This window comes from Neopsephotus bourkii, unplaced genomic scaffold (genome assembly GCF_033783945.1).
Source record: "Neopsephotus bourkii isolate Nb327-2 ecotype Australia unplaced genomic scaffold, CSIRO-AGI_Nbou_v1 NB_901, whole genome shotgun sequence".
Lineage (NCBI taxonomy): Eukaryota > Metazoa > Chordata > Aves > Psittaciformes > Psittacidae > Neopsephotus > Neopsephotus bourkii.
In genome coordinates, this window is record NW_026901395.1 from 8,530 (window position 1) to 31,517 (window position 22,988).

At 43.1% G+C, this 22,988-nt stretch overlaps 1 protein-coding gene across 1 annotated transcript; it reads right to left on the reverse strand.

The window, feature by feature from the left end:
- Window positions 1–8,093: 8,093 nt before the first annotated feature.
- On the reverse strand, window positions 8,094–18,248 carry LOC133214523 (chromodomain-helicase-DNA-binding protein 1-like; the record flags this gene model as incomplete). The annotated part of the gene is made up of 11 exons (XM_061357468.1): window positions 8,094–8,342; window positions 8,514–8,702; window positions 9,789–9,979; window positions 10,806–10,895; window positions 11,526–11,742; window positions 11,827–11,954; window positions 12,431–12,609; window positions 12,853–12,953; window positions 13,889–14,155; window positions 17,700–17,811; window positions 18,134–18,248. Coding segments are annotated over 11 exons (1,800 nt in total), but the record flags the coding sequence as incomplete, so codon positions are not given.
- Window positions 18,249–22,988: the final 4,740 nt, after the last annotated feature.

Genomic DNA, 22,988 nt, shown 5'->3' on the forward strand with positions numbered 1-22,988 from the left:
GTCCCTCCAGGAGTCGGGGCAGGGCAAGAAGGGGAGGGGGAGTGAGTGAAAGCTGTCTGGTTGGGTTTAAACCACAACAGTTCTTTTTGGCGCCCAACGTGGGGCACAAGGGGTTGAGATAACAACAGATCTGACCGGATTGATAGTCACTTGTCACGAAGCTGATTTATTGGCTCTCAGAGTTGTTCCTCTTGATCTCACAGCTTCAGAATGTTGTAACTTACTTAGAGCCGGTATTTGCTGTGTTAGTGTTTATCAAGTGTGGGGCTTGGGCTAAGGTTTTTGTCTCACTGTACTTTATGGCAATGACTTGTAATACGGGTGGGCTCCAGCAGCAGGGCGGGACGGACGTGACCGTGGACTGGTACCTGGATGTCCGGCTGCTCCTCACCGTCCTGGCCCTCGCCCTCACCTCCGTCTGTGTGAGGCTCTGGGAAGCCGAGGGGGACAGGCCCCTGGAGCCGGCGGCTGCTGAAGCAGCCCGGGAGAGCGGCCCCGGGGACCAAGTGGGAGCGGGACCGGAGGCCGGCAGGGAGCGGCTGCCGGTGGAGGAGGTCAGGGCGGTCAAGAAGCGGGAGTAGGCGGCTGCCGAGCAGCGGGAGAAGGCGGCGGAGGAGCTGAGCCCCGCGGAGGAGCCGAGCCGCGTGGCCGAGCTCATCCCCGCAACAGCTGAGAGAATTCCCCGGAAGCCGCCCGCCGAGCCCCAGGAGGACGCAGGAGACCCTGCAGCATTTCCCAGCAAGGCAGAGGAGGAAGAGCTGGACTCAGAAAAAGAGAAGCTGGTGGTGGGAGAGCCGGCAAGCACAGCAGCTACACCAGCCCCAGTGACAAGTACAGCAGCATCGCTTGAGAGTTCTGAGGGTTTTGGATGGCTTTTGGGTACCCTTGGGACCTGCCTGCTGATTGTGATGGGGATCAGCATGCTGGCACACACACAGAGTGTGTTTTACCCACCACCATTTTTTCTGACCCCGAAATTTAAGCAGAGTCAGGTTTGGGTCTTGTCTGGGGTTAGACAACAATATAGGAGGACCAAGAGGTTTTTCCCAAGGCTGGACAATCATGAGTGGCAGGGCATGTGGGACAGTATGGGCAAGTATCTAGTCCACTGGGCCCCTCCAGTGCTTTGGAAACATTGGAGATGGAAGGACAGTGAATTATTTTGAGCCTGGTGGGCCCATGACACTTAAGGCCATCAGAGCAGAGATGCAACACAGAGATGGACTCATGATCGAGGGGTGGACTTAGCAATGGACACTATTGCCCAGGTTATTCACAAGTGTGAACACTGCACACAGCCTCTCATGCTCTGAAAGACTGTTACAAGAGATGGAGCCTGACATCATGGACTAGATGGACTCATCAGCTTTATAGGGACTGGTCCATGCCCTACGATAAGAGAGCACTTAGATAAGAGTGATGGTATACTGAAAATGTGGGATCTGAGCATGACGTGAATGGTATGGAATAAGGGGTGGATAATGTCCTGGGTTCAGCAGTAGTAGTCATTTTTCTCTTTCTTGGTAGCTGGGGCAGTGCTGTGTATTGACTTTCAGCTGGGAACAAAGCTGAAAACAATGATGTTTTGGTTTGGCCAAGGACTTTGTGAGCCTCATGCTCTGCCAGGGAGGAGGGAAGCCGGGAGGAAGCAGAGACAGGACACCTGACCCAAAACTGACCAAAGAGGTATTCCATACCACAGCACGTCATGCCCAGGATTTAACTGAGAGTTAGCCGGAAGGGCAGAGGGACTGCAGGGTTGGAGGAGGTATTGGTCGGTGCTTGGTCAGGCTGGGGGGGGCAAGTTATCGGTCGCCTGGTGATGGGGTATTGTATTCTCTTCCCTTGTTATTTCCTTTGTCATTACTATTGTTGGTGGTAGCAGCAGTGATTTGTGTTATACCTTAGTTACTAAACTGTTCTTATCTCAACCTGTGGGAGTTGCATTATTTCTGATTCTCCTCTCCGTCCCTCCAGGAGTAGGGGGAGGGCAAGAAGGGGAGGGGGAGTGAGTGAAAGCTGTCTGGTTGGGGTTAAACCACGACACTGGGGTCGACGCGAGCACAGCGGGGAAGCACCGGAAAAGCAGCGTCTGGAGGGTCAAAGGCACCGATCTTGCTGGACAAGAATAACGAGTCGCCTCGAGGACCTGGAGGAGAGGAGCCGGTTCACCAGTAGAGGAGCCTCTGCCTTTGCCGCCCGCTAATTTGGCTGTCTGTGGGGTAAGCTGCATTGGCGCCAAAGCTGTGTAACTCGTGAAGAATATAAAAAGCTGTGTAAGAATATAAAAGCTGTGTAAGAATATAAAGAGCTCTGTAAAACTGTGTAAAGCTGTGTAAAGCTGTGTAAAGCTGTGTAACTTGTGAAGAATAGCCAAAGCTGTGTAATTTGTGAAGAATATAAAAATGAATATGGAAAGACAGGCAGCGTATGATTTATTTAAATGCTTCTTAGAGACGCGAGGTATAGGGAAAGAAATAGACTTAGGGAAAGAGTTGACCGCCCTTCTCGATTATGCACCGCAGAAGCCTCCTCGGTATCAGGGGGAAGATAAAGTGAAACGGCGCTCACGTTCGAAAGTACAAGTAGAAAGTGCAAACACGGTCACCTTCGACCCATTGAAAGAATACCCCGAATTGGAATTGGAACCAGACCCAGAGTCTCCAGCAGAACCGGACTTGTACCTCCCCTTCCTGATTCAGACTCAGACTCAGACGGTTCAGACAGTTCGGCTCATCGACAGATGTGATCCAGCCTCAGTGACAGTCAACTGCGACAGCTGCTGAAGAAATTAAAGTATTGGAGACAAAAGAAACCTGCGAACCCTCTGCCCCACCCTCCTACAATCCATTATGTCCTGGGTTTAGCAGCAGCAGTCATTTTTTCTCCTTCTTGGTAGCTGGTGCAGTGCTGTGTTTTGACTTTCGGGCTGGGAACAAAGCTGATAAAAATGATGTTTTGGTTTGGCCAAGGACTTTGTGAGTCTCATGCTCTGCCAGGGAGGAGGGGAAGCCGGGAGGAAGCAGAGACAGGACACCTGACCCAAACTGACCAAAGAGGTATTCCATACCACAGCACGTCATGCCCAGGGGGGAACTGGGAGGGACCCGGAAGGAGAGGGGGGTAGGCCGGGTCGGACTGGTGGTTTCGCGCGTGGTATTGTACTCCTTTCCTTTGCTATTTTCTCTTATCATTGTTGTCGTTGGTGGTAGCGGTGGTGATTCGTATTGTACATTAGTTGCTAGACTGTTCTTATCTCAGCCCGTGGGAGTTGCATTCCTTCGATTCTCCTCCCCACCCCTCTGGGAATGGGGAAAGGGGGCGGCAGCCCCTGGGGAAGGGGGGGACGGACTGATGTGGACCTCGATTGCTTCCAGCCTGGCACCACTCAGTGGGAGTAAGTGCACAAGCTGTCTTGGTTGGGGTTAAACCACGACAGTTCTTTTTGGTGCCCAACGTGGGGCCCGAAGGGGTTGAGATAACAACAGATCTGACTGGATTAATAGTCACTCGTCACAATGCTGATTTATTGGCTCTCAAAGTTGTTCCTCTTGATCTCACAGCTTCAGAATGTTGTAACTTACTTAGATCTGGTATTTGCTGTATTAGTGTTTTTCAAGTGTGGGGCTTGGGCTAAAGTTCTTGTCTCAGTGTACTTTATGATAATGACTTGTAACACAATAGAATTATTGATCATGAAACTTATCTGGCTTATGTTCACAGTATCACAGTATGTTAGAGATTGGAAGGGACCTCAAAAGATCATCTAGTCCAATCCCCCTGCCGGAGCAGGAACACCTAGATAAGGTTACACAGGAACGTGTCCAGGCGGGTTTTGAATGTCTCCAAAGAAGGAGATTCCACAACCTCCCTGGGCAGCCTGTTCCAGTGTTCCGTCACCCTCACTGAGAAGAAGTTTCTTCTCAGGTTTAAGTGGAACCTCTTGTGCTCCAATTTGTACCCATTACCCCTTGTCCTTTCATTGTTTGCCACTGAGAAGAGCCTGGCTCCATCCTCGTGACACTCCCCCTTTAGATATTTATATACACTAATAAGGTCACCCCTCAATCTCCTCTTCTCCAAACTATAGAGACCCAGCTCCCTCAGTCTTTCCTCATAAGGGAGATGCTCCACTCCCTTAATCATCTTAGTTGCCCTGCGCTGGACTCTCTCCAGTAGGTCCCTGTCCTTCTTAAACTGAGGGGCCCAGAACTGGACACAGTATTCCAGATGAGGTCTCACCAGGGCAGAGTAGAGGGGAAGGAGGACCTCTCTCGACCTACTAACCACCCCCCTTCTAATACAACCCAGGATGCCATTGGCCTTCTTGGCCACAAGGGCACAGTGTCGGCTCATGGTCACCCTGTCGTCCACCAGGACCCCCAGGTCCCTCTCCCCTACACTGCTCTCTAACAGGTCGTTCCCCAGCCTATACTGGAACCTGGGGTTGTTCCTGCCCAGATGCAGGACTCTACACTTTCCCTTGTTATATTTCATCAAGTTATTCCCCGCCCAGCTCTCCAGCCTGTCCAGGTCCCTCTGGATGGCAGCACAGCCTTCTGGCGTGTCGGCCACCCCTCCCAGCTTAGTGTCATCAGCAAACTTGCTGATAGTACACTCAATTCCCTCATCTAAATCGTTGATGAATATATTAAATAATACTGGTCCCAGTACCGACCCTTGAGGCACTCCACTAGATACAGGCCTCCAACTAGACTCCGGCCCATAGACTACAACTCTCTGGCTTCTCTCCTTCAGCCAGTTCACAGTCCACCTCACTACCCGATCATCCAGACCACACTTCCTCAATTTAGCCGCAAGGATGCTGTGGGAGACCGTGTCAAACGCTTTGCTGAAGTCGAGGTAGACCACATCCACCGCTCTGCCATCATCCATCCACCGTGTTATTTCCTCATAAAAGGCTATGAGATTGGTCAAGCACGACTTCCCCTTGGTGAAGCCATGTTGACTGCCCCTCATAACCCTCTTATCCTTGATATGCCTTAAGATGGCACCAAGGATAAGGTGTTCCATCACTTTCCCAGGAATGGAGGTGAGGCTAACCGGTCTATAGTTACCCGGGTCCTCCTTCTTGCCCTTTTTGAAGACAGGAGTGACATTTGCTTTCCTCCAGTCCTCAGGCACCTCTCCCGTTTCCCAAGACTTGGTAAAGATGATGGAGAGTGGTCTAGCAATGACCTCAGCCAGTTCCCTCAGCACCCGCGGGTGCATCCCATCTGGACCCATGGATTTATGGATATCCAGATTGCTCAACTGGTCTTTAACCCATTCCTCATCGACTAAGGCAGACCGCTCCGTTGACCTGTCTTCATCCGGGGTCTCAGTGGTACAGGGCTCTTCAGGACTGCCTCCAGCAGAGTAGACAGAGACAAAGAAGTCATTCAGTAACTCTGCCATCTCTGTATCTTCTGTCACCAGGGCACCCGTCCCGTTCATCAGCGGGACTACATTGCCTCTGGTGTTAGTTTTATCTGCCATGTATTTGAAAAAGCTCTTTCTGCTGTCCTTGACCCCTCTCGCCAGCTTCAATTCCAAGGAGGCCTTAGCCATCCTAGCAGCTTTCCTACATCCTCTAGCAGTAGCCTTATATTCTTCCCAAGTGGCCAGCCCTTCTTTCCATGACCTGTAAACTCTCCTCTTCCACTTGAGCATACCGAGCAATTCCCTATTTAGCCACGCAGGAATCCTGACCCTCTTCCTCGACTTCCTACGTGTCGGGATGCTCCGATCTTGAGCTCGGAAAAAGCAGTCCTTGAACGTCAACCAACTGTCTTGGGCCCCTTTCCCTTCAAGCAGCCTAGCCCAGTATGGTCACCACCTTTATACTTTCCTACGTGTCGGGATGGTCCGATCTTGAGCTCGGAAAAAGCAGTCCTTGAACGTCAACCAACTATCTTGGGCCCCTTTCCCTTCAAGCAGCCTAGCCCACGGGATTTCCCCTAGCAATCGCTTGAAGAGGCCAAAGTTTGCCCTGCTAAAGTCCAGGGTTGCGATTCTACTTGCTATTCTACTGACCCTACCACACAAGATCCTGAATTCTACCATCTCGTGGTCGCTGCAACCAAGGCAGCCCTCAACCTTCACTCCTTCAACCAGACCCTCCTTGTTAGTGAGGATGAGATCCAGCAGCGCACCTCTCCTGGTTGGCTCATCCACCATTTGCATGAGGAAGTTATCATCCATACACTGGAGGAACCTCCTGGACTGCGGCTGGGTTGCCGAGTAGTCCTTCCAGCAAACATCGGGGAAGTTAAAATCCCCCACGACGACCACGGCCTGTGACCGTGAGGCCGCTGTCAGCTGCCTGTAGAAGGCCTCGTCAACTTCCTCACCCTGATCCGGTGGCCTGTAACAGACCCCCACAACAGTATCGCCCCTGCCAGCCTGCCCCTTAATTCTCACCCACAGACTCTCAACTCGCTCATCATCTGTCCCCGGACAGAACTCAACGCACTGTAGCTGCTGTCGCACATAAAGAGCAACCCCACCACCCCGCCTGGCTGGCCTGTCTTTCCTGAAAAGGACATAGCCCTCCATGACTATATTCCAGTCATGTGAGCTGTCCCACCACGTCTCTGTAATTGCCACCAGATCATAATCTCCCGACTTAACACAGGTTTCTAGCTCCTCCCGCTTATTTCCCATGCTGCGCGCATTGGCGTACAGACATTTCAGGGAGCGAGCCGAGCACACCGATTTCACCCTAGGATTACAGGAGGCCTCCCAGTCTTCATCAATTCCGGAGCGCTGTCCCACTGAGGCAAGCCCAGCTACAACCCCATCCCCCTTCAAATCTAGTTTAAAGCTCTCCAAATGAGCCCTGCTAATTCGTGCCCCAGCATCCTTTTACCTCTGTGCGATAAACCTTTCCCACATGCCAATGTCCAGGCCGGTGCCCTATAAAACCAGCCGTTATCAAAGAATCCAAAGCCCTGCCTGGAGCACCAGCCTCGAAGCCAATCGTTTATGGACTGCATTTTCCCATTCAGTCCCACATCATCAACAGAAGATGGAAGGAGCGAAGAGAAGATCACCTGAGCCCCAGAGTCTTTCACCATCCGCCCCAAGGCCCTGTAGTCTTTCTTCATCTCCCTCAGACTGCAGGAAGCAACTTCCCCCTCACCCGTCTGGAAGACCAGCAGCGGGTAGTAGTCTGTCGGGCGCACCAGGTTGGGGAGCGCCCTTGTGATATCCCTGATCCGGGCTCCAGGCAGACTACACACTTCCCTATGATGAGGGTCAACTCTGCATATCGGGCCCTCTGTTCCTGTCAGAATGGAATCACCCACTACAATGACCCTTCTTTCTTTCTTACCAGAGGCAGTCTTGAGGTGCGAAGTCAACTGCTTCGCATGCTTAACATTTCATTAAAATGTTAAGTAAATATAGTGTGCTACGAGTTAGAGCAATTACAGTGTAGGCTCAAGTTCTTTTCTAACAAATAAATAACAACAGACTACCTGACTACCTTAGTACTACTTGTTCCTCACTTCCTTTCTTTTGAACAGAAATAAGCATTGCTACTTGACCTGCTAAGTAATTTTAAACATTGCCTAGTCAGTCAGGTTCCTTAGGCAAGATAAAAGTGAGAGTAATCTTGTTTGTAGAGGGCAACAGGCTTTATCTAGGTCACAATGTTAACTCTTCTCAGCTCCAGTGGGAACAACTAGAAGAGAAACTCAGGTGCACCCTGAATTTAATGTTGGAAGTATTAGGCCTCTTTAGCTGAAGAGGCTCAGGATAGAATTTTGGGGAATAAAAACTTTGGAGTTAGGTGCTTTTATTCTTTATGCCAGAAAGAAGAAGGATGTATCATTCAGATTATTCAGATGAGACAAGGAAATAATTGCTACAAGTATTCAATTATTAGCAATAATTTCTGAACACTTCTGATGGGTTTAATTACAAATTTAAGTAGTTAGTGTGCCAAGTTACAAATGAAACATCCTTTAGCTTTGATAAGCACTTTATAATATAAAATAGCTTGTGCAGCGACAACTTGTGATTTCAATCTAGTAGTTTTTAGAAAGTATTTAAATTATGAACTTCAAAGGTCACAGAGAAAAACCCTGATCTTTAGAAACATTTATGTTGTTATAAACTGCATCAATTATAATATTACTGCATGCATATTAAAAGTTTTTTTTAAAGGTATTACCTGTAAGGCCTCCTGTTTATTACAGAATTCATTATCATCAGGTGTTTTAATGAGGTAGCAATGGTTACAACACTTCTTGAGTTCCATCATGATGTTCAAAAATCCTGAGGTACTGCCTTTTGAACCTTTACTCAGGGCTTTATAATTCCTGGTTAAAATCCACCTATGATATAGAATGTGCAATGAAAGTAATTTCTAACCATTTGTGGAAATATGAAGGATGTAAGCTCTCAAAATACCAGTTCAAATTGCATTATGAGAACTATTACACTTCAGAAATTTTCATATAGATATATCATTAAAATTACAGGAATTAAAAAGTGTCATTACTTACTTGTAATATTGCTTCTGTAATGCACTCATTTCCACCCTCAAAATCTGTTCAACCTTGGCAGGTAAAGATTTTTCTACATCTTTTTTAACTCTTCTGAGTAGAAATGGTTCAAGTTCTCTGTGAAGACTTGCATAACCAAACTCTCTCCCTTTGCCATGCTCCTCTTCAAAATCTTCCCAGGAAGAAAACCTTCAACATAAGAAAGAATAAAGGTAAAATAGTGACATACCATGAACATCATAGACACACAAAGACCATAAATATACCACATGTGCACAAACACATATGGACTTCTTCCCCACACCCCTGTTTTATTTAATAAGTTTGTGAATTTGCATCTCACAAGAAATTCCAAATATTTTGCATGCAAATAGGAGAATGGAAATTTCCAAAATTTTGCAGAATTCAAAACAAACTACTGGATTTTAACTTCTCCAGCGAAAACCCAACATTTTACTTTTCTGCATGGTAGAAGGTTGCAGAAATTCCATTATATTTCTCAAGATCAGCATGAAAAATTAGTTGCATAGCTGGAGGAAGTGCAAGAGAACAGACCGCATACCTTTTGCAGCTTGTATGGACTAGATGAAATGTAATTATTCTCCGACATGTGCTAACAGACTAAGACAATGGACTTTGCGATCAAATTAAGAATAGGTGCCAGACAACAGATTTAGTGGCCTTGCTTGTAAGGTTCTGAAGAAGTCATTGCAATGCATAACTCCAAAACTAAATGGAACTACAGTGCTATGTATTTACAAGCTATCCAAAAGGAACATGTGCTCTTATTTATCTCAGATATAAACAGAGGCCAGTGTAGAGTAACATCAATACAATAAACCTATACTATGCAAACTATAAGGGCAAATTCACTGCCTGACTGAATTACTGGATATGGGCAGTGTAGTGCAATCTCGTTTTCACTCATGGTACTAAGAAAAGAAGACATTCCCAGCCCTATTCTATTTCCCTAGAGTAAATCCATGTGAGTTTCCTTTTAGATTAAGGTTAAATGTCTTTTCAGGTTTGAGTCATGCATCAATCCTTTTTTTGTTTGTTTGGTTGGGTTTTTTTTGTTTTCTTTTTGGGGACTGCTAAAACAGAAAAAGTGACAGCTGCTACCAAAAAAATGAAAAATGTGTGCAACTATTTTATATAAAATATTTAAACTATTTCACAATGCAGTTCTTTATGTCTGTTAACAGATTATCCAATCATTACAATATTCCACTGTAAGAAACGACCACACACATAAAAAAGTTTCACATTCCTTACTTTTCTGGCATGATGAAGTGCAGCAAAGACCAAAGCTCTCTGAGGGAGTTTTGTAGAGGGGTTCCAGTAATAAGAAGACGATGATTAGACTTAAAGTCTATTAAAGTCTTATACAGAAGGGAATCATCATTTTTTAAACGATGAGCTTCGTCAACTCCTATAAATACCCAATTCAGACCACCAAGGAATGACTTAAAGAAATTGGGGGTGGGGGGGAAACATTACACAAGTTAATATATTATGCAGTTTCTGGTATTTTACATGAGGTTATATATACACCATCACTCCTTTTATTTTAATAATGAACGGACACATGTTTTTAGTATTAATTACGGTTTTTATGTTTGCTAGATTCAACAAAAGGCTATGCAGGCATCCCATGTTTATACTTGGGGGGGAGGAGGTAGGCAAAAAGCTGATCTATACATTTCCAATTGACAAAAGAAAAAAAATTAAAAAAAATCCACCATTAACTATCTTCTTTCCAGCATGTATGAACAAATGAAATAAAAAGCCAACAAGCAACTTTTTAAATTAAAATTTTCATATGCTGTTAGGATTAACAATAACTCTATGTGCTACTATCATGAAGAGAGTAGTAATATACATAATACTTCACACGCAAATACAAAGATAAAACATGGGATTTCAGAGTTGTGAATCACAGGTGTTTGGGGATAGGGGTTGGTTTGATTTTTCAGTTCCAGGGTGATGGCCTAACAGAGAAGTAGAGATTTTGAGATGCAAAGAAATTACAGCAACGTGAAGCTCAAGCAAACTGAAAAAAAAAAAAAAAAAGTTTAACCCACTTGATATGGGGGGGGGGAGGGGGCAGAAAGCCTCAATTTATATACATGAAATCTAGAAGTGCTTAAAGAAAACTTCACTGTCATATTTCCAAGAGTAAAGTTGTCATACTCCCCATCCATTTAATGGCCCAGAACCCAAATATGTGCCAACTCTAAAGGAGTTTTACATTCTACAAATTATTTTATCTCCCTGAAGATGTGTGATTACCTTATCCTTCAGCAAAATTTCATAAGTTGTTAGAAGTATATTAAATTTTAATCGTTTTGTCTGTGGATGCATCCATTCATGAGTTCTTATCTACAAGAAAAATCGAATGAACTATAAGGTAGAGAAAAATGGTCTTATTGATCAGTATGACTTCAGGTACTACAGCAATATAGATGTTAAGTGACATATAAGAATCTCATCACAAAAAAGGAACAACACATGAAGCTTAAAAAAAAGTTATTAAACAGTGGTGGGGGGGGTTTGTTGCTTTTTGTTTAGTTAGGTTTTTTGTGGATTTTATCTGTGCGTGTTTCAGGGGTTTTTTTGTGGGTTTTTTTTGGGGGGGGTTGGTGGTTTTTTTTCAACCTTTAATGGATAAGGTTACTTAGATTCTTCCTTTCAGAAAACAAATTAAGATTGTCTGTCTGGATTAAATATTTATTTTATGCACCTAAATAATCACATGACAAAAGACAATTCATTTTCAAATGCAAGGTCGCATTTTTAATTCTTTTTATTATCAAGCAGGAATGGATTTTTTCACATACATTTATATCAGCTCAAAATTTATGTTTTTAATTTGCATTTTTAACACATACAGTGTTTGAAATGAGTATTTGCTCATTCCTAATCAAAATATTGGAGATTAGCATAATACAGGAACATGAAGTATGCCTTGTTTACCACTAATCTTTTTCAATGATACAAAGAAATACTCACCATATTTCTGCTAATTATATCTCCTAAGTAAACAACAGCATTCATCTGAGGAGCCCAAGTTTGAATCTCTCTTTGCCAAGATGTCAAGGTAGAAAGTGGCACGACTAGCAAGAAAGGCCCATACAGTTGGTGTTCGTGAAACAGGTAGTTCAGAAAAGAAATTGTTTGTACTGTTTTACCCAGACCCATTTCATCTGCAAGAATACAACTATTCCCTCTAAAAACAAACAAACAAACAAACAAACAATTTATAAATGCTTTCAAATTCAAAACAGCAAGACTAATTGAAGACTATACTTACTTGCACCATGAATGAGCAAGCCAGTTTAGTCCATTTAACTGATAATCTCTTAACTCTAAACTCTCATGTCCTCCAATATAAGATGGTTGCTTCTTTAGTGCAGCAAACCTTGGCCTCTGTTTTAGAATCTGTCAAAAGCAAACTGAACATCATTCCTACTACTAGGTGAAGTTACGCAACATGTCTTATAGAAACAAAGCAGCAGTAGGAATCTGTTTGGTCACCAAGTCTAGACTTTATTAATCACAACTAGACCATATAAAAATATCAACCCATTTGCAAGCTAAAATTAGCTTGACTGCCACTCTAAATTTCACAACAGAAGTGACATGAACGCATTCACAAAGGTTAGTTTTAAAACAAATTGAGGTACTAAACAATTCTATCTGTTAACGGCAATAAAATAAGCAGGAAACAAATATCTACAAAAGACTACTCTTAATAATGATATTTGCAACATATATAACTATAGCTATCATTATTACTGTTCTGGACAACATTCAGAAAATATTTTATCTTGTACATCTTTTTTAATGCATTAAATATGTCAACCTTTTTTAATTATTATTGCAACTGCATAAATCCATTGAAATTACACACTCACCTTGAAGTCCTTAAATGGAGTAGTCTTGGATAGATTTCTGCTAAAATACTCATCAATACACATCTGAAATTTTTTGGCAATGAGAGCACCATCTTCCCAGCTACATTCTGAGTAAGGCAGACCCTGCCATTTGCAATAGTAATCTGGATAACCAGCTTCTGATTTCTGATTTGAATGAGCTGCAGAAATGCATCAGAGATACCAGATCAATATTTTCCTTCTGTATTTTAAGAAAGCTCTCATTTTAGGTGATACATGAACTAGTTTCACAGCAAAGACAGTAAGACAACTTTTCTTTTCATCAGAGATTTTGTTTCGCCTTAAGTTTTTAGGGATATTAATAACCTAAATTTCTTAACAACATGCAAGCTATAAATTTGTAATATTCTCAACACTTTTCCATCTGGAAGTTTGTCACATACCAATTATCCTTTCCACTATTTGATACTGTTTATGTAGATCATCTGTAAGTTCCTGCTGGCAGTTATAATATTCCACGTCTTCTGGAGAAGCATTTTTCAGCCTGAAATGGGAATTTATTTGTAGCACTTATTACATTGTGTATCTCTAAAACTAAGAAAATCTGGCAATTTTAAAGCTCTGAACATAGCACCGTAGGAATGCTGCTTAGAGAGCTTCTTTGAAGAAAGCACAACTCTGAAATTCCTGTATCTGGCCTAGGTACCTCACCACTGATGAGTGAGAAAGCTTATCAAAAGACATTGCTATCAGCTACACCTTGTACTAGTCATACAGTTAATTTACAATATCTATTCTCAACACTGAGTAATGTTTTTCACATGGCATTTTTACAGAACATCACTGATGGCTCACTGTAAAAATCTATCTTATAAGTAGGAATCACTAAAAAGCCCACTATTCATAGATTATATATTATACATACTAATAAAATACGATCCTAAAACACAGCACTAAAACTTAAGGATTTTTTTGACTCCTTGGTTCTGAGGCTTTAACAGAAGTTTGAGCCAAGAAAACTAAATGCTGTAATGTTTTGAGTGCTTTAACCATTTCTGTTTGGTTTTCTTTTTTAATCTCTGCAGCAATTCCTGAAGACCTCTGATCAAAATTCAATCAATCAATGATGCAATTAGTAAAAGGTAAGATTTAAAACAAAACCAGAAAACCCGGCACCCATCTTGTTAAAACTTCATTTTTAACAGACACATTAAAATCTAGGTGCAGAAGCTGCTTCCTTAAAGGCCTCATTTTACAAGATGTGTGAGCATTCTCACTTGCTCAAGTAAAGTTTCTATGATCAGAATCATACAGGATCATAAGGTGTTAGGGAAGCTTCAACTTTATAGCTTTTGTCTTCCTGTTGCATAGGCACTTGAAACTATGCCTTCACAAGAGGCGATGGAACTCACAAACCCACAACAAAACATCTATATTACAAAAAATAAGGAGTGAATAAGTAGTTATAAAAATACTCACCAGCGTTTTGTTTCCAGATCCTTTTTCTTATAGATGTCCAGTTTCTTCATTCCTTTAACATTTTGTTGCTTTAGTGTTTCTTCAGTTTCCCAAGTATTATGGATGTGTGACCAACCTTTCCATTTAATAAGATACTGTACTTCTCCTAGCTCCTTTGACTTTTCAAACCCAGTATTTGGGTCACCATCTGCCTCAACAGCATAGATGGTGGTTGCAGCACCAGTGGCTGGTAAAGAAAACACACCATAAGGCTTGAATAAGCGTGCACTGCAATAAATTAATCAGTAAAAAACATACCACAGAAAGCAATTTGTGACAATCTTATATGAGCATGTAACTTGAGAAATTATATCTACAGCTCTTATGTTATTCCTCTTATTTGAATAATTATGATGTAGTTATATTAACACATGCACAATGAGATAAAAAAAAAAAACAAACCAAAACACTCTGCATCTAACCTATAGTATATAATTTAATGATAATTTTCTTAGTGTTCCTAGTTTTTCTAGTGATTCACAGAGAATGCTCCACTAACACTGCTAGCTGTCATCTTTGCTATATGAGAATAAAACAGATATTTGACATTGTGCTTAATCAGGCTTGAGACTTGAAACACTATTCAATCATTACTATGCATGCTATAAATCCAATTCACAGAACTGAAGAATGACTGAGGTTGGATAGGACCTCTGGAGGTCATATGCTCCAACCTCCATGCTCAAACAAGGTCACCTAGAGCCAGTTGCCCAGGACCATCTCCAGATGGCTCTTGAATATCTCCAGGGAAGGAAACTCCACCACCTCTTTGGACAAACTATTCCAGTGCTTATTCACCCTCATGGTCAAAAAAAAGTCTTTCCTTATGTTCAGATGGAACCTCCTGTGTTTTAGTTTGTGCCCACTCCCTCTTGTCCTGTCACTGGACACCAATGGAAAGAGCCTGGCTTTGCCTTCTTTGAACCCTCCCTTCAGGTATTTATATACATGAATGATCTCTCCTCCTTGAGCCTTCTCTTCTCTGTCCCAGCTCTCTCAGCTTTTCCTCATAGGAGAGATGTTCCAGTCCCTTGATCATCTTTGTGGCCCTTTGTTGGGCTCTCTCCAGTAGTGCCATCAGTCTCTTATACCAGGAAGCCCAATACTGGGCACAGTATTCCAGATGCAGCCTCCCCAGCAGTGAGCAGAAGGGAAAGATCACCTTCCTTGACCTGCAGGCAATACTTTGCCTAATGCAGCCCAGGATACCATTAGCCTTCTTTGTATCAAGGGCACATTACTGGCTCATGTTGTAAAGAATACGAGAATGATTTGTGTCAAGAACTTAGGAATCATTGTTAGCAATGCACTTGTGACCAGTGTACCATGTATAATAAATGTTGCTATCAATGTAATGATGGGAAAGAAGAAGAAACAATGGAATAGACTAGTCCCTACTTTAATCATTTTGACTGTTAATATTATAAGGGTGCTTTATGGCTTTGTTTTACTGCTTGAGTGCTTTAAGGAAGGGGTTGGGTAAAAGTTTCTCAACCGGAGACAAGACCCCAGCAACCAAGGAAGAACAATAGAAAGGAGCCATGTCGACAGGATTGGCTGAGACCCATGACCACAAAGTATAAAAGACTGAACCCCAAAGAACCCAGTTTGAGTCGTTGGCGGAGCAGAGACTCCCCAGAGCACCCAGCGCTGCTTGCTTACTGCCTCTCGATATTAATCAACTGTAATAAAATAACTAAACCAGATCATGGTTAAGACGAATTTTTATGACAAAAATGTGTGACCCCGATATGATCTCTGTGTGGTTGCTTGGGACTGTAGCACTTACGAGGAGGCGCCCCACAATTTGTGGCTCGTGAGTTCTAGTCCCGGGCAGTCTCGTGAGATCAATGCGAAGCCGGTATGTGCATGTATGTAAGACGCAACAAGGTTGCGTGGTTTTCCTCTAACCGTGGTTTCAGTGAAGAAACCAGTCGGTGAAGAGACGGAGTGTATGGTGAGACACGGACCAGGGTATCAGGATCTGTGAAGTGAGTGTGGACCTCTTCTAAGCGTGTTTCCAATCTCCCATGAGGGACTTGTCCACTGAAGGAGGGAAGTGATAGTGATTGACTGAGAGGAAGCACACCCGGCGGGAAATGGGTCAGAGTAGGAGTTGTAACTCTAACCCAGGAAGGGGCCCATGGAGAGGTCCCAGGTAGGGGCCCATGGAGAGGTCCCAGGAATAAGGTAGGGAGCTAATCACCAGATATACCCCCCAGACAGTCCCTTGGGGTTAATACTTAAGTACTGGGGCTCTTGGCCATCCCAGGAGGAAAAGAGTAAGGAAAAAAAAAGGTCCATTACTGTATGGAAGTGTGGACCAAAGAGGAAATTCAGCCTGACCATTTATAATGGCCAGTATTTGGGTGTTTTGATGATTGGATTTGTCAGGCTTTAAATCTATATGTAAATGGTAAGGCACCTTTCAATCAAGAGGAGTGCCTATTTTGTGGCTTGTTATAGTGATGATTTTGGTCTTGTGATTTCAGTATTGGTGACAGGTTGTTATAGCTGTTAATAGTTTGATACAATTTTTGTCTCTGTCTCAAGTGTTGTAACTGTGTGGAGTGTCTCTGTGGGATCCCATTGTGTGTGTGTGAATGTGAGACTGATAATGGGAAATTGGCAGAGTGAAGAGATCTTGAAAAAGAGTCCTTTAGAGTGCATTTTGGCACATTGGAAAGAACTGGGAGGGTTTCCTGGGGGCTCAGTAAAGAAGAAAATGTTGATAAAACATTGTAACCAATTGTGGCCTTTATATACTTTGGAAGATCAGGAGAAATGGCCTAAAAATGGAATTCTGAATTATAATACAATTAACGTTGGTTTTGAGGTGGTCAGGAAAATGGGATGAAGTGATGTATGCAGATACATTTATCACTTTAAGAAACCACCTGGAGTGGCACACAGAATGTGAAATTAATACGCTCTAATTTTGGCTTTGGAAAAAGACAGGGAAAAACAGAAACCTAAGCTGGAGAGATGTTGTTCAGCTGTGATATTGGGGAAATGATGTTTAAAAGTTAAAAAAAAAAAACCAAAAACAACAAAAAACCCAACCAAACAAAAAACCCCCACAAAACAGTAATCAGGAAAATAAATAGGAAAATGATAATATCATGGGTACCTCCAAGAGGTGCATCCTCTATATCTGTCCTATCAGATATTGATAAGGAGGAGGATATTGCTGTCACTGGCAACAAGCAGCACATTCACATTCAGAGGTAAGAAAGGGTTAAACCAGAAGTGCTGCTGCAGAGGCAGACATCTGCAACCCCTGCAGAGCAAGGTGGGCAACCGTCACAAAAAAAAAAAGAAACAGAAAAAAAATAGGAAAACCAAGGGAGTGTGCTCCTCTTCTGTGGAGCCGGATCAGTGTGCGTGTGTGGAAGCGTGGTTAGCAGACAAGGGTTACGTTCCCATGGCTGAACTTGGCCAGGGACCGGTTTTGTAAAAGTCAGTAAGAAACCCAGCTTGGTAAAACATCAGCTGTGCAAAAGGATAAGCTGACCTTGTAGTTAAAGAGTATCCTGAAGGGAGGAACAAGGATGTTAGAAGAAGGGATGTAACCACAGGAGTTTCCCAAGAATGTGTGTGTGTAGCAATCTAGCTCTATATATACCCTAGGTTTAAGCAGAATAAACGGATCACTTTATCAATCATATTGATTGTGCTGTGTTCCCTCCGCATCGCGATGACATAGAGTCTCCAACAAATTGGCACCTGAACAAGGGACTTAGACCCAGGCGAGACAAAGAAACCCAGGTACCTGTAGAGGCTGGGGTCAACGCGAGCGGAGCGAGGAAGCACCGGAAAAGCAGCATCCGGAGGGTCAAAGGCACTGATCTTGCTGGACAAGAGTACCGAGTCGCCTCGAGGACCTGGAGGAGAGAAGCCAGGTCACCGGTAGAGGATCCTCTGCCATCGCCGCCGGCTAATTTGGCTGTCTGCGGGGTAAGCTGCATTGGCGTCAAAGCTGTGTAACTCGTGAAGAATATAAAAAGCTGTGAAAGAATATAAAAAGGTCTGTAAAGCTCTGTAAAGCTGCGTAAAGCTGTGTAACTTGTGAAGAATAGCCAAATCTGTGTAATTTGTGAAGAATATAGAAATGGATATGGAAAGACAGGCAGCCTATGATTTATTTAAGTGCTTCTTAGAGAAGTGAGGTATAGGGAAAGAAATAGACTTAGGGAAAGAGTTTACCGCCCTTCTCGATTATGCACCGCAGAAGCCTCCTCAGCATAAGGGGGAAGATAAAGTGAAACAGTGCCTGCGTCCGAAAGTACAAGTAGAAAGTGCAAATGCAGTCACCTTTGACCTAGAGGAAGAAGACCCCGAATTGGAATTGGAACCATACCCAGAGTCTCCGGCAGAACCAGACTTGTACCCTTCCCTTCCTGATCCCGACTCAGACAGTTCGGCTCGTCGGCAGATGCAAACCAGCCTCAGTGATGGTCAACTGTGACAGCTGCTGAAGAAATTAGAAGCATTGGAGACAAAAGAAACCTCCAAACCCTCTGCCCCACCCTCCTACAATCCAGTAGTAAAGAAAGGGGAGTGGGAGGGGGATGTTGGGCACGGGGTACTGGATTACGGTAATAACCCTGCTAAAGGTTTTCAAGGGATGATCAAAGATGCAATTGTTATGGGGGAATTTTCGGCTGTGGGTCCCTCGGCATTCCCGGTGTTTAACACTCCACAGGGGGAAAGGAGAGGGAGGCATTGGATTTAAAGTTAGTAAAGGAGGCACGTCAACCAGTAACATCCTACGGGTTAAAATCATCGTATACTCAGGCAATTATCGCACATATTTTTTCTGCATATATCCTAGCACCATATGATATCTGTATGATAGCTCAATTGTTGCTTACTCCCCACCTTCAGACATGATTTAAAGTGAGCACATCAGAGGAAAAGGCTGGATACATGGCTACTGCCTTTTCTGCTGCTGTTAAACCCCTTCTACAATAAGGTTAGGGCGATCGTGGGGGTGCTAAAGGTATGAGATGTTATAATTGTGGACAGACGAGACATTTTAAAAAGAAACAGTGTACTGTAAAGAAAATTAGTTCAGCAGCCCGCCGCCCCCCCCAATAGTGTTATTGGTTTTGCAGATAAATGTATTAGATGTGACAAATTTGGACACAAGACAATTGAATGTTGTTGCTTTGCAACCTAGCTTGCCTAGCCCTTTAATGATAACTCAGGGTTGGGATTTAATAGTAACTGATTTAAAAGACTGTTTTTTCACAATTCCTCTACACCCAAGCGATTGTGAAAAATTTGCTTTCTCTGTCCCAGCAATTAACAAAGGAGAGCCTGCTAAGAGATATGAATGGGTTGTTTTACTTCAAGGTATGAAAAATTCTCCTGTTCTTTGTCAACTGTATATTGCCTGAGTATTGCAACCGATCCGATAAAAACTGCAAAAACGTGTTATCTATCACTATATGTATGATATCCTAATTGCAGGCAAAGATTTAAACAAGGACCATCTGCTCTACCTGCTACAATCAGAATTAGCGAAAGCAGGACTGGTAATTGCACCAGACAGAGAGCAGCGACTACTGTAACTACTCGGTTAGAAGTATTTGCTCTTTTGATTATACGAGGTTGTTCACGTTGTCAGAAAATTATGGGCTGTGATCCATCACAAATTTGTTTGCCACTTACCAGGGTATGGTTAGACTGGGCACAACAATCTAGCTCTGCTGTTCAGTTTGCTCTGATAGGTTTTGTTGGTCCTCTTAATATACATTTTCCACCTCATAATATGTTTACAATGCTAAAGAATAATCAGTTTGAAGATGTTACCTTTTATCCTAGTAAACCTGTTGTAGGATTAACTGTCTTTACAGATGCAAGCAAAATCAATCACACAGCCGGATATGTTTGACAAACAGACGATGGTTGGAAAGAGCAGAAGATATTTGGTCATTTTTCCAATTTGCTACAAACACTAGAGCTAAGTGCTGTTATTGCAGTATTTCAACGATGGCCTGACACCCCTCTTAGTATTGTCTGCGATTCTTTATATGTTGTAAGCATTGTTCAACGTATAGAAAGGGCAATTTTACAAGAAGTCACTAATCACAGGTTGTGGATCTTGTTAAAAACCCTATTACATCTTGTGAATATTTGTAAATGTACATATTTTATTATGCATATTTGTAATTACAGATTCTGGTCTGAAGTGGGTGCCAGCTCGATGGGTGAAACACTGGAAAAAAGTCAACACTGCCCCAGGACACCCCCCTTGTCAATGACTGAATGAACTGAAATTTGATCTTAGGACATCCGTTTTATGGATGTTTTCAGTCCTTCTTAAGATGAAGGGAGCAACCTTTTTTATGTTAAATTTCTGCATCAAGACCTGCAGTGGAAAGGTCTATGATGGACTGTGGACTTATGACCCCATATACAACTCACTTAATACATTCTCTCTGTGATACTCATGTACTAGAAGCTGGTAAAAATAAGTATGTCCAGGTTTCTATTGACCTTTGGACACCTTTATAAATACTACTGGCTACTTCTTCCAACATAGGCTGGCCACCTGTGTCAGAATGAGTGTGCATTTTGGCCAGTATAAAAGCCCAAGCCTCATGCGATGTGGGGGGAGGCAGAGCCTCTGCGGGGACGCCTGCTAAGGTTGGGCCTGCCACCTTGCACTGTGATGATGCTTCTTGGAGCTGGTTTTCTTGTTAGTCTCCACAGGGTCCTTGTGCCACGTTCTGTACGTGCGATTGTGTAGTGGAAGTAATGATTGTTGGGATTTTGTGCTTCAAATATTGTAGTTGTGTGGACTGTGCTTGTGGGATCCCATATGTGTGTGTGTGTGTTAAGGGCAGACGGTGTTCTGTGTATTTTTTGTTGTTGGGTTCATGTAAAAGTTTCTAATAGATAGTAGTTTAACATTTCAGACAAGAAAGGGTTAATGCAAAAGTGCGGTTGCCGGCAGATATTTATGGTTGCTGCTGAAGCAGGCAGGCAGCTGTAGCTGCTGCCGAGCAGGCAGGCATTTGTAGCCCGTGCAAAGCAGGGTGAGCAACTTCAAAAAAAAAAAAAAACAAAAAAAAGAAAACAAGGTTATTTGATAAGAGTTTAGTCCCCATGTTCAAAAACAGCTGCCCTCCAATTCGGCTCCCAGTGCTCCACCGGTGGAAGGACCAGGATGGACACCAGAGCTGAGGAGAGAAAAAACAAAACAAAATAAAACAAAACCAAGCTTAATATGTTTAAAGTAACCTGGGGATGAATACAAGACTTGGAGGAACAGATAGATCGGTTGAAACAAGAACTGCTAACTGAAAAAGCGAGAGGGGTAGTGCAAACACAAGCCTTACGAGCCATCACCTAAGCAGCATCAGAGTGGCAGATACAGAACCTATCTACTTCTCAAGAACTGATAACCTGGAGGAGGGGGTATATTTGTGTCCTCCTGCCTACAGGTCCATCGCGAATGCCTGCAAAGTTTGTCAAGCCTTGCCATGATCTGGACGGATGAATGGAGGAAGCCGAGATGCTTCAGCTACAGGAGCTGAATGTGAAAACCCTAAACAGAATGAGATAGAGGAAGAGAAAAACCAATGATTGCTAAACATTATTTAAGAGCAATTGAAAAGTAAGAGCTTTAATATGTGTGCTTGTAAAATAGCTATTGTTAGAGGCTTTGATTTTGTGTATGAAACCAACTACTAGCCAGTTGCTGATAAGAAACTACACCTTGTATTGTATAGATATGTCACTTGTAAAAGAGATGTTAGAGTATGCAAATTTGTAGTAGCTGCTAGAAAATGCTAAAGCAAAAGATAGAAATATTCTAATACAATAGTAGTGTTATAAAACAGGTAACGGAACAAATTAAGAGGGTGAGAGAATTCCACTGGTAAGAAATTTCTTTGGCTAGTCCCTTGCTGGCATCAGCATCTTCAACATGCTGCTGCACCCTGTAATAGTTACTCTGCTAATGTAAATCAGTGTGTGTGCCTTGCTGTAATAACAGATTGTTATTGGATGAAGCAGGTGAAACTGCATTGACAACAAGATGCAAGGACTGAGGCTGACCAAATACGTGCTACCACAATCAAGGGCAAGACTGGGTTGGCCTCTGTGCCTGCAACCAAGAAGAACCTTTAGCTCCGCTGCTGGCTGCAACCCAGCAGGCGTGGAGCGGTGGGGACACATGCCATGCCAGACCTTGATGTGAAGGATGGACCCGCTGTTACCAGAGAGCCATACGTGCTGCATGAACCTCTCAGACCATAGTAGTTACATTCACAAGGAGCTGCAACAACTTGTATAAATTAAAGTAAGGTGACTCTTGGGATCTCACCTCCTGGTTAAGATCACTGGGACTAGGATCCTGGCTAAGCAGTATTTTAAGCCATTTTTTGCCTGTATGTATCTTGATTTTGTTTATCTTGATTTGTTTGCCTTGCATTATTCAATGTATTCAGCAAAGCCTTATGAAAATTGTAACAAATATGCTTGAAAAAGAAAAAGGGGGAATTGTGGAAGCATGGTTAGCAGACAAGGGTTACGTTCCCATGGCTGAACTTGGCCAGGGACCAGTTTTGTAAAAGTCAGTTAGAAACCCAGCTCAGTAAAACACCAGTTGTGCAAAAGGATAAGCTGACCTTGTAGTTAACGAGCATCCTGAAGGGAGGAACAAGGATGTTAGAAGAAGGGATGTAACCACAGGAGTTTCCCAAGAATGTGTGTGTGTAGCAATCTAGCTCTATATATACCCTAGGCTTAAACAGAATAAACGGATCACTTTATCAATCATATTGATTGTGCTGTGTTCCCTCCGCATCGCGACGACATAGAGTCTCTGACATGCGTGTTATGAGGAGTTTGGACCCTGGAAGTGAGACTGCCCTGGGGGGGAATACCATGGGGTGGCTCTGTTGACTGAATTGGAACTAGACTGACAGGGACCTGGGGAATCTTCCCTAGCAGGTCCACTGATTAATTAAAACGAGGAACTAGAGGAATGGATCTGTTGGAATGGATCTGTTGAAACAAGTCCAGAGGAGGGCCACGAGAATGATCA